We start from the raw sequence: 12,153 nt of genomic DNA on the forward strand, positions 1-12,153 counted from the left end.
AGAAACAGACTTATAGATACAGACAGCAAACTGGTGGTTGCCGGAGAGGAGGGGAGGTGGGGGGCTGGGCTAAATAGGTGAAGGGGATTAAGAGATACAAACTCCCAGGTATAAAATAAATGTCACGGGGATGTACTATACAACATAAGGAATATAGTCAATAATACTGTAATAATTTTGTGTGGTGACCGACGGCTACTAAACTTATCATGGTGATCATTTCATAATGTATTCGATCAACTCAGTATGTTGCACACCTGAAACTAACATAATATTGTATGTCAACTATACTTCAATTTAAAATTTTTTATAAAAAAGAATAAAATAGGAATAAATTTAACAAAAGCTGTGTAAAACTTATACTCTGAAAACTATAAAACACTGGTGAAAGAAATTAAAGAAGACCTAAATAAATGGAAAGACAACCTATGTTCACAAATTGGAAGACAATCTTGTCAAGACGGCAATACTCCACAAATTGATCTACAGATTTAATGCAATCTCTTTAGAAATTTCAGCTGCCTTAAATTTTGTTTTGCAGTAATGGACAAGCTGATCTTAAAATTCATAGCGAAGTGCTAGGGACCACAAATAGCCAAAACAATCTTGAAAACGATGCATAAAGTTGGAGGACTCACACTTGCCAATTTTAAACTTACTACAAAGCTACAGTAATCAAGACAGTGTAGTACTGGCATGATAGACATATAGATCAATGAAATAGAATGGAGAGTCCAGAAATGAACCCATTAATCTATGGTTAACTGACTTGCAAGAAGGGTGCCAAGACCATTCAATTGGGAAAGAATAGTTTTTTTAATAAATGGTGCTGGGACAACTGGATAGCCACATGCAAGAGAATGAAGTTAGACCCTTATTTCATACCATATATAAAAATTAACTCCAAATGAGTCAAAGACTGAAATATAAGAGCCAGAACTCTTAGAAGAAATCATAGGCGTATATCTTCATGACCTGGATTTGGCAATGGATTCTTAGACATGACACCAAAAACTTAAGCAACAAAAGGAAAAAAAACAGATAAATAGATTTCATCAAAATTACAACCTTTTGTACTTCAAAAGACAACCTACGTAATGGGAGGAAAACTGTATACCTGATAAGGGACTTGTATCTAGAATATATAAGAAACTCTTACAATTCAATAATAAAAATAAAAAAGAATGAAATTTTGCCATTTGCAGCAACATGAATGGACTTGGAGGACATTATGCTAAGTGAATGAGTCAGACAGAAAAAGACAAGTACTGTATGATAGCACTTATATGTGGAATCTAAAAACTACAACAAACTAGTGAATAAAACAAAAAAGATGGAGACTCACAGATATAGAGAACAAGCTAGTGGTTGCCAGTGAGAAGAGGGAAGGTGGAAGGGCAATATAGGGGTAAAAGGGGGCAAAAGGGTTACTATGGGATTATATGAAATCATGTGTGTGAAACTTTTGAAAATTGTAAAGCACGATAGAATTTAAAGAATCTTTCATTCAAAAAATAAAAAATAAAAATATAGATAACCTAATTAAAAATGGACAAAGGATCTCAATAAACATTCCTCCAAAGAAGGCATACAAATAGCTAACAAACCCATGAAAAGATGCTCAACATCATTAGTCAGCAGGGAAATACAAATTCAAACTATAATGAAATGCCACTTGATACCCACTAGAATGGCTAGAAACAAAACTAAGATAACAAGTATTGGCAAGGTTGTAGAGAAATTGGAAACCCCATACACTTCTGGTGGGAATGTAAAAGAATTCAGGCACTTTGGAAAACAGTCTGGTGGTTCCTTGAAAAATTAAACATTAAATTACCATGTGACCCAGCAACCTCACTCCTAGGTATATACCCAAGAGAAATAAAAATATATCTATCCAAAAACTTATACACAAATCTCCACAGCAGCATGCTTCATAATGGCCAAAAGGTGGAAATAACCCAATATCTGTCAATTGATGAGTGCAGAAAGTGTAATATATCCATGCAGTGGGATACAATTCAATTTTTAAACGAATAAAGTACTGATACCTGTTACAACATGGATGACTCTTGAAGACACGCTAAGGGAATCAAGCCAGTCACAAAAGACCACATATTGTATGATTCCATATATATGAAATATCCAGAATAAGCAAATTTATAGAGGCAGAAAGTAGATAAGTGGCCACCTATGATTGGACTGGGGTTAGGCAGGAATGGAGGTTGACTGCTAATGGGTACAGGGGTTCTTTTAGGGAGGGATGAAAATGTTTTTAAATTAAAGTAATTTTTAATGCTTCAAATACTTTTTTTCCATTTATTATCTTTATTACCAAATTATACATGTAGGTTGGCATTTTTAAAAAGAATCTGTAAATGGTAACGAGAGTAGCAGCTCAGGCAGTGTAGGGCAAGCACCCACCTTGTCATCGTGAGCCTGCCTGGCTGAGGGATGAGCACATGGGATATTTGATTGTGACACACTCCGAGGACAGTGTGGTGTTCTGGGGATTAAAACGGCACCCACGCTAAGGTGGCTTGTGGGCCAGCAGGGGAGGAGAGGAGGCAGATGTCCGCCACTTTGTAGTAAAGTCCTACCCACGTTTTCCCTAAAACTCTCCTACCCAGGTGGCCCTGCTGGTGAAGGCAAGATTCTCTGCTTTATGAAAATAGCAGAAAATTAACGTGACTCTAGAGAAACACAATGGAGTTGTTTCTGATGCAGCACTGGGAAAGCATCTCTACACGTTCGCTCATTATGCACACATACACACTTCCATTCACTGCTTCTCTATGACCTCCTGGCTCAAATCAGGCTTGAGACCAGTGTAGGATCTGTGACTACTCCACCTCCCCTGCTTTGTGCAGAAAAACTGCCAGGAAATCTTAGGCCATAAGCGGGCTTAGAAACTCTGTCATTTCCATGCCGTGCATCAGCCAGAGTATAACCATTGAACTGGCTCTCTAGTGTCAAGCCCTCCCTGATCAAAGGATCACATTAGCACCAGCTGTGGTCAGGTTTGTCGCAAACCAAACCCCCTGTCCACTGCCTGGAGGCAAAGAAAAGAAAACACATCCAAAATCCAAATAAAATCTTGGCCTTAATTAAAGGCATTAAAGTGTAGTATACCAGCACCCACGAAAAAATCAAATAGAGGAATGGGATTTGTCCGTTCTATCAGATACAGCTTAAAACACTCTTGGAAATAGATACTGGACCTATTGTACAGCACAGGAGAGGGCTGGCCATAAGTTTTGTTATAATTGATCGCTTCAATGGATGAAAAACGCTGATCTCCCTAACTCCCTAGTGATATTCTCCAGGGTTTCTCCCATAGCAATTAAGCAAGAGGTTCGGGTCAGGAGTGAACTTCAGGCCTCCTAAGGTATATTCTTAATTAATTTACGCTCCTTGCAAAAAAAAAAAAAAAAAAAAAAAACCAATCTCAGGTCCTTAGAAAAACACCCTTCCTCATGTATGAACTAGTTCATGCACTTATACTCACTCCCTCTCGTTCTCCCTTCCTCCCTCCCCCCAACCCCCACCCCAGAGGCGCACATGCACACACCTTCTTAGTCTGGAGAATACATCAGACTAAGTGGACCATTTTGGAGGGAGAGGCGCAAGTAAAAAGGGGCAAGGTAGAACTTCAGTAGAGACAGCCCTTGCCAATTTGTAGAGACCAAGCAGAATAAACCCAAACTTCCCTCTCCCACCTCACCCTCTGGGTTTTTTGTCGGGCTAGTCTTAGTTTTCCTTAGACCTCTAATGCAATGGTCTATAATGGTATGATTTGTGAGGTAGGAGGCAAGCCCCTTTGCAAAACCATCTCCCTTGCTAGTAAAGCTATCTGAAATACCTCACATTCCATGCACTCAGTAAGGTCCTTTTAAGGAGACCTACGTGCTGTTAGTGGGCAGTATGACATGTGTGCTAACTGTCCCATTACCTCCAAGTAAAGCCTTGAGGGAATGGGTAGCAGTACACGTGAGCTCTGTAGGGAGTCCACATAAGTCTGGAGTTTAAGGCCAGGGGAACACACCCAAGTGGAACTCCATAGACAGGAATCCAATTGATCCAGGAACAGCTGCAGGTACTGGGTGTCCAGATTTTCCACAATAAGATGTGGAAGTTGAGGCTTCAAAGATGAAAATTTGAATAGGAGTGGCAAAGGTGGCTGAGAAACAGTCTTCCCCAACCTTCTGTGACCAGTTACAGCATTTCCCCCAGCCTCCTGGGATGGAGGGAGAAATGAATTTGGGTTCTTTGCTTGCTTGCTTTTTTGTTTTTACATTAACACAGTGATTTCATCCTTATGCCCCAACCCAGCTAGATGGCTTCCTAAACGACGGAGGCCATCCTTACCTTATGAAACAGAGTCCTCCGGCTCCTAACTAATGGTAGGTCCCCTACATCTCATTGTAGCTGTGACAGCGCAGGTTGCCCTGACCTACCCGCACCCTCTCACGCAGCACTCTTGGGGGAGGGGGTATGCATTTGTCATGCTCCATCCAACCCACTGAGCTGTGCAGCCCAGACGGCAAACATATATATATATATATATATATATATATTATACGCACACAGGGGAAGGCCTCCAGACCCAGCTCCCACAGGCAGGGAGGCCAAGAGTCCCTGGGACCAAAGGCCCATTGGAGATTTGGCTGCCAAAGGGGGACCTGGATCTAGCAACCTGCCCCTTGCCCCGCCCCCGCCCCCCACCCCACCTGAGCTTACCTAGGCTTGGTTTGTTGACCTTCCCAAACTGGCTTCACAGAAGAGATGTTAATACTGTCACTGGACAAGCTTGGTTTGAGCCTCCTCTTTTCCTGGGCATCTTCAGGCTCTTTTTTCTTCTTCTTCCCAAAAAATCTCTTGAAGCTTTTAAATTTGGATTTCTCCTTTCCTGGAAGTTAGAATTGAAAGTGAGGCAGAGTGTGATGGTGGAAAGGAAGGCAGGAGAGGAAACGGCCTTCGTTGCAGGAATGAGGACCATATGATCCCAGAGGCCCTCCAGGTCTCGGCCCTTGTCCCCAGTGCCCACAGCACCATTCATCTGGTTTGTTCTCTTCTTAGTAACTCCCTAACAAAGTAGCTGAGTTTCTGGTGAAAGCAGAAGCTCAGATCCCAGCTTGTGATCTCTGGGCAGCCTCTATTCTGGCTCAACTCACCCTGCGTTCACTTGCCACTCAATTTCAACTATTAACACACACCTCTTTCCTGGCCCTAAGAAGTTCATTCATATGCAGCCATTCTTGAGCCAACAGAAGCACTTGGTACCCCGTCGCTGGAGTCATGGTGATCCAGTTGGGGGGGGTGAAGCTTCCACGTGTGACAAACTCTTCAGGACCCTTGGAAATCCCTGTGCGAGTTGGTACTGCCCGACCTGTGCACCGAAAGGATGCAGACCCAAGGAGTGAGTGCAGTGGGGTTGGTGCAGTCAGGGAAGACGTCCTCAAGGAAGGGATTTATGAGCAAGGGAGAGGGCTGGGAATGGGGAAGAAAGGGCTGCTGGGCAAAGAAGCTCCCTGTGCAAAAGACATGACAAAATCACCTACCAAAGAGTTTTGCAAGGGAGGATGTGTGTGAGTGTGTATGTGTGTGTGTGTGTGTGTGTGTGTGTGTGTGTGTGTGTGCGATTATGTGCATTGTGTATGTTCTTCAATTATTACTGATTGGTTCAGATTATCTACAGTGCTGATGCCCTCTGCACATGCAGACAATTGAAAGTTTGCTCTATCATCATAATAAAAACCAGGGCAGCAGTGAGGAATGTGAGCTTTAAATGCTCCTCAGGCTCTGTGTGGGCTTTCTTGAGCTTCCTAATAAGCACATATATCTTTATCGGGGCTCAGCAGAAGAGGGGAAAAGGCAGGGGAGTTTGCACTGCATTCTTCAGAGGGAAGGAACCAACTCTCACTGCTTCGCATGCAATAATTTACCAACTCAGGTGTCTCATTCCAATTTCCAACAGCCTGGTCTCTGGAAGGCCTCTTGTCAGCACAGCAATGCTGCAGTGGCAGTGAAGGGCCCAGCCAAGGGAATTGCCGACAAGGCTGCCATTAGAAAGACTTAGTGGTGTGATGGAAAGCACCACCCAAGAGTCAGAAAACTCTGGAATCCTGGGCTTGGCTCTGCTATCGATTAGCTCTGTGACCTCGGGTAAGTCACTCAACCTCTCTGGGGCTCAGCTGGAAAATGAAGGGATCACGCTAATCAGCATCTCCCAGAGTATGTTCAGAGGGATATTCATAGGTCTGTTGCATGAAAAGGGGGTCTGCAGTCTCGTCAATCTGGGAAATGCTGATTAAACAGAGTTTAAGGGTGTGCTTTGCAACAAGACTCTTCTGAAACTTCAGAAGCGCCAGGAAACGGGGTAACGGTGTTGTCTCTCCAATGCATGTATGCCGAATGCCTGGCAAAACACACTTTGGGAAATGCTGAAGTAGGGCTCCTTCTAGCGCTGAATGCTATGGCCCGTTTGTGTACTGACTAGTCTGCGTATTCATTCATTCACCTATTCAATGAACGTTTATTAAGGTCAAGCACTTACTATGTTTTGGGTATCAGTGAGAAAGGAATAAGATACGGGGTTCTACGTCTTAGCTACTGTCCCCCACATCTAGGCTGTAGGCGGGCCCTCTTTAGCATCCTCTTTAGCAACTAGCACAGTGCAAAGCACGCTGTGACACTCAAGAGACAACTGAGTCCGTTGAAGGGTGCAGAATACCAGCGCAGCTTGTCACTTCCCTTAAATTGAGATCACTGAGCAGAGCCATCCTTAAGCATCCTATAATTTATACACTGGCCCTTACTGGGGTTGACATAAATTAGAAATAATGTGGTAAAGAGCTTGGCATCGGATCTGGCATGTAGTAAATGCTAATAAATGTGAGCTAAAATCAGGGAATCAATAATTGTCTATTAAGACCCGATTCAATTCTATCTGTAGAACTGATCTATCAATTCTATCCATCTACCCTATCTATCTAGCGATAAGGGGAAGAACCCCATATCTATAACTCAATAGTGAACTCTAAAATATACATGATTAGAGGCAGAAGCCAGCGCGGGTTGGGGCAATACAAGAAGATGGTAGGCCTGTGTGCTTGGTAATCGCTGCTTAAGTAACTTCAGTTTTGAATGATTTGAGGAATTTCTCATCTACTAGGATGTACCTATATAGATAGGGTCATGGTTCGGATAAACTTGGCAATTCTACCTTGAGATAGACAGACTAAAGAGCAAAGGTACAATAGGGAACATGTTTTCCCAAGCTTCCTTCTTCAATTTTTTAAGGACAAAATTAAACTAATTTCTATGATAATAAGTTATTTTAAATGATATTTGACCTCATAGAACCACTGTGAGGATTCAACGTGAAAGTGCTGAAAAGTATACAGGATGGAGTAGGCTGGCTCTAAAGTAATCTGTATTTTGCTCTCCGGCCTTCATTCTTAATCTTCCCACCCCCAAAGGATTTCTAAAATCCATGAAATAGTGAGATTTTTTTGTAAAATCCTGATTACTATACCATACTAATTACTATAATCCGTTTTTTGCTGGGATGTATTTACCAACTGGATCTCTGGGGAAAATGCCCTTATTTGTAATATTTGCCTACTTCTGTGGTGTAAATCCTCCCATCATGGTCAATTTCAAGCTACTAACACGACATTTAGGGAGAGATGTGCACAGCCTCCCAAGCCAGTGCAAGGTAGCTCCAACACACCACTAAATAACTCCTGCCCAGTGAGGATGAACTGGGCAGTGTCCCCTCACAAACGGGAAGGAGCCTTCACAGGCACTGCCATTTTTCAAACAGAAGGAATGACATTTATTGATTCTTGACAGGTGGATCTCCTTCTGGCCTTCTGAAACGAGCACAACTTTCTGCTCAGAGTGTTTGGAAACATAACGATTATTGCCCTTCTTGCTTTGAAATCCCAGAATGGAAGGGAGGAGGGCAAAGCTAGACGATGTGGAGTTGCAAACCTGCTTCTCACAAACCAGCAAAGACAGAGGGGACAGAATCAGTAGGTGGTAGCTCAATCTGTGACACAATCCACAACCACTTAATAACCGAATAAAAACACTTCTAATAAACTTTTCAGGCTGTAAAACTGCATGTGCCAAACATAGTCATTGTATGAGCAAACCAAATTATGCATTAACACATTTTTATGTTCCTAAATTAACCAAACGACGAGTGACTGTAGAACTGTAAAAGGTGTTAAAAATTAAGCATGCATATACTCCAATGTTTCCCCAGTCTTCCATTTTTGCTCAGCAGAAACAACTTATTTTCCCACGAGGATTTAAAATACCTTAAGCAATGCATGTTTCTTTCAACCTTGGCCACTAGGAGGCAAAGAATGTTTCCTTTCCTCCCTCGGGGGTAGCTCTGTGTACAGTGGGGGTATAGCTTCGTTGGTAGGGAGTTGGGGAGACACCAAGAGGTGGGGTGGGCTGCCCATTGATCTGGGGAAGTGACTTGAGAATTGGACATCAGACCCCATGTATGGAGACCCTGGGAGTGAGATACAAAGCTGGGAACTGTCCACGTGCTATGTTACTTTCGAAACCCTAATGGAATCCGAGACACTTGCCATATAGTCACTGGTGTAAATTGGCCTTTCAAACTTTCTTTTGCAAACGGGTGCCTTTAAATTGCCAGCAGCTTGGGGCTTCCCTGGTGGCGCAGTGGTTGAGAGTCCGCCTACAAACGCATGGGACACGGGTTCGAGCCCTGGTCCGGGAAGATCCTGCGTGCCGTGGAGCAACTAAGCCCCCTGCGCCACAACTACTGAGCCTGCGCTCTAGAGACCAGGTGCCACAACTACTGAGCCTTCCTGCCTAGAGCCCGTGCTCCACAGCAAGAGAAGCCACCGCCATGAGAAGCCCGTGCACCGCAACGAAGAGTAGCCCCCACCCCCAGCTCACCGCAACTAGAGAAAGCCCGTGCGCAGCAACGAAGACCCAACACAGCCAAAAATAAATAGATAGATAAATAAATTAATTAATTTATTTTTTAAAAAATATTGCCAGCAGCTGAGCCCTGTGTGGGCTGGTTTCCAGAGTTGCTGAAAGTGTAAAGGGTAGATAGACCTAGACAGCAGGTTTGGGTCAAAACCCACATTTGTATCCAGCAATGTCTATGGCGGTCACCTATACACTGGGTAACTTATGCCACCACAAGGCACAGCAGTGGTGGTCAGTGAGCTGACAGCTGTTTGGACTTCTCCTGTAACAAATCCACTGACTTCCCTGTCCAAGCCCAAGGACTACATATCCCCAAACAGGCAGTAGCTTTCAACATCCTCATCCACCGAGGGCCTGCAGTGCATCACATACCAGAAAACAGCCCATGGAAGCAGTCCTCTCCCCCTCCCCCAGACAAGAACACACTGAAATCCAATGAAGAGATCATTGCTTTGGGTTGTATATCTGCTTATTTACCATGCACACAGGCAGCCCTTCTGGGTTGAACTTGAGCTTTCAAAATGCATCGCGCATAATGGTGACCTTGTTCTCCTGCGTTGCTGCTTGGAAAGAAGACTCTTCTAACCAGCCTTTCTTCCCTTCAACCTCCCAACAGCACCTTATTCTCTGGCTGGCAATGACTAATACTAAACATGTACCCAAATGCTTGGTCTCTGTAAGAAAAACATCTTGGGAACAGAGAAAGGGCATTTCCTTACCTCCACTCTTTTATCAAGATGCAGCGCATTGACACCTTTTTTTTTTTCTAGGCACCTGTCTAGCTCATATCCAGAAAGACAGATCAGTTCATTTGGCAGTTGGGGTTGCCTTGGTGAGGAGGCCTATCATTCATTTATTTATTCATTTATTCATTACAAACTTTTGAGTGTCTAATCACTCTCCCTGAGACCCAATACTGAACAATGGTGACACAGAGATGAAGAGCCAAGTCCTGCCCTCAAGGATCCATGCACCGTGTTCAGATTCCCCAACTCACATCATTAGTGGAGTCAGGCCTCCGGGAAGCCACAAGAAGGTTCCCCTCTCTCTGTCCTTCCAGACCAAGTCTTCTGCACCACACTAAGAAAACTCAGCAAACATTGAAGAACAACCCAGTGAACTGTTAAATTCAGTTCTGCCTTTAAATTCAATGGCTCATCTTATGTCTTATGATAAGTTCCTCCCCTTCCCCCCACCTTTTTTCAGTGTCAATAAAGCTTATCATTGTTTAGTGACCTTTGCCTCTCTATTACCCCACTCATGGTCTCCTATCATTCACAGGTGGCACCATAATTTATGCAATGGATAGGTTTTGTGAAAGAAATTTTTGTAAATTGATTCCCATTTAACAGAAGCCTATGGTGGCTTCTTTGTTACTATCCCCCCTTTACTCCTCAAATTACAAATTTATCTGTTGGTTAAGTCTGGATTACTATCTACAGCAAAACCCCAGTTGAATCTCTCAGATCCTGGCCTGCTCTGATTTTCTTTTTTTTCTGATTAAGCAGAAATACTTCTCCTGCCTTAGTAAATGGAACCTGCTTACCATCCCCAAAGAAGATTGCAGGGCCTAGACAAAACTCTTTTGACTATCAGAGTTTGAGATGAAAGAGAAGAGATTAGAAGATGGAAAACTAAATATGGACTGAGTCTAGTGTCATTAGAAATTTGATATGAACTTGTTTTCTTGTGACTTGATTCTTTTTTCTAGGGGTTAAACACATTAAACAAATCTAGTTCTAGTTATCAAGATCTTATTGGCTTACTTACCCTCATCACTGGCCTCCAGAGCTTCCATACTGCCAGAAATTGCACTTAGTGATTCAGCTATAGTTCAATCACTAAAATAAAATAGAGAGCAAAAAACAAAAAATCATTTACTATCTAGGATATAATACAATCATTTTACCCTACTCCTTATCTTCCAGTTAGATTCTTAAACTATGCAAGAAAAGATATACAAAGGGAATTGCCATTAGAGAGAATTATTCTTCCTTAAAAAAGACAATGATTCCACATATATGAAATGTCCAGGATAGGCAGACACACAGACACAGACAGAAAGTGTCTTGCTTAGGGCTAGAGGGACGAGGGTGTTTTTTTTTTGAGTGATAGAGTTCAGGGTTTCTTTTTGAGGTGATGACAATGTTCTAAAATTAATTGTGGTGATGGTTGTACAAATCTTTGAATACATTAAAAAGCATTGAATTGTACACTTTAAATGGGTGAATTGTATAATATGTGAATTATAGCTCAATAAAGCTGTTACCAAAATATAAAAGACAAATGTACAAAACCTGATCTATTGCTTTGTGTTGAGGCCCATTACATTTGGAGGCCTGTTACTATTCATGGGTGTGCCCAGGCAGACAAAACTGTACTGATAAGCCATAAAGAAAAAAACTGAGATATTTGACTACAGAAAAATTTTAAGCTTTTGGCCAAAAAGAGTAAAGAGTCTACAAAAGAATAACAAACTAGGAAGCAATACTTACAACAAATATAGATAAAGGTGCCAATTTTCTTAATTTGTCAGGAGTGCATATAAATCAATAAATGACAAACAACTGGATATAAAACGGGGCAAAGGATACAACAGGAAGTTTATAGAAAAAGAAATACATAAAGAAAAGCTCAGTTCTACTCATAATTAAAGAAATGTAAATCAAAGTATCAAGTTAACATTTTTACCTATCAGATTGTCCAAAAGTTTTAATTTTGATGATATTCCATGCTGACAAGGATGAGAAAAATGGACACGCTCATACATTATGAAGTGTAAATTGCTCTCTGAAGAACAATTTCACAGTATCAAAAGTTAAAAATACACCTACCTTTTGATCCAGTAGCATCACCACTAGAACTTCACCCTGTAGCTATACTCACACGTGTACACAAAAATATATATGCAGGAATGTTTATCACAGCATTGTTTTAAGCAGCCCAAAGTGGGAAACAACCAAAGGGACCATCAAAAGGATAATCCTTCCATGACTCTGATTCTATGTCACGGGAGAATTATCTGTCCCTGGGCTCCTTTCCATTAGTGCAGATAATCAATTGAGAGCCTACTGTACATTTTCAGTCTAGCCTTCTAGCCCGGGAAGCATGTCAGTTGATAATCAAACCTTTATAAATCGGGCTTCCCTGGTGGCGCAGTGGTTGAGA

General features: G+C 42.2%; 1 protein-coding gene across 1 annotated transcript in view; it reads right to left on the minus strand.

Annotated features, from left to right (window-relative positions):
* The window catches only part of KIAA1210 (KIAA1210 ortholog), a 34,195-nt gene extending 23,412 nt beyond the window's left edge, over nucleotides 1-10,783 (minus strand). Inside the window, exons 1-2 of the mRNA XM_024128067.1 lie at nucleotides 10,756-10,783; nucleotides 4,741-4,909 (exon numbers count right to left, since the gene is read on the minus strand). Of these exons, the coding sequence (XP_023983835.1) occupies nucleotides 4,741-4,909; nucleotides 10,756-10,783 (197 nt within the window). The remainder of the gene's footprint in view (nucleotides 1-4,740; nucleotides 4,910-10,755) is intronic.
* Nucleotides 10,784-12,153: the final 1,370 nt, after the last annotated feature.

This window comes from Physeter macrocephalus, chromosome 21 (assembly GCF_002837175.3).
Source record: "Physeter macrocephalus isolate SW-GA chromosome 21, ASM283717v5, whole genome shotgun sequence".
In the NCBI taxonomy this organism is placed as follows: Eukaryota; Metazoa; Chordata; class Mammalia; order Artiodactyla; family Physeteridae; genus Physeter; species Physeter macrocephalus.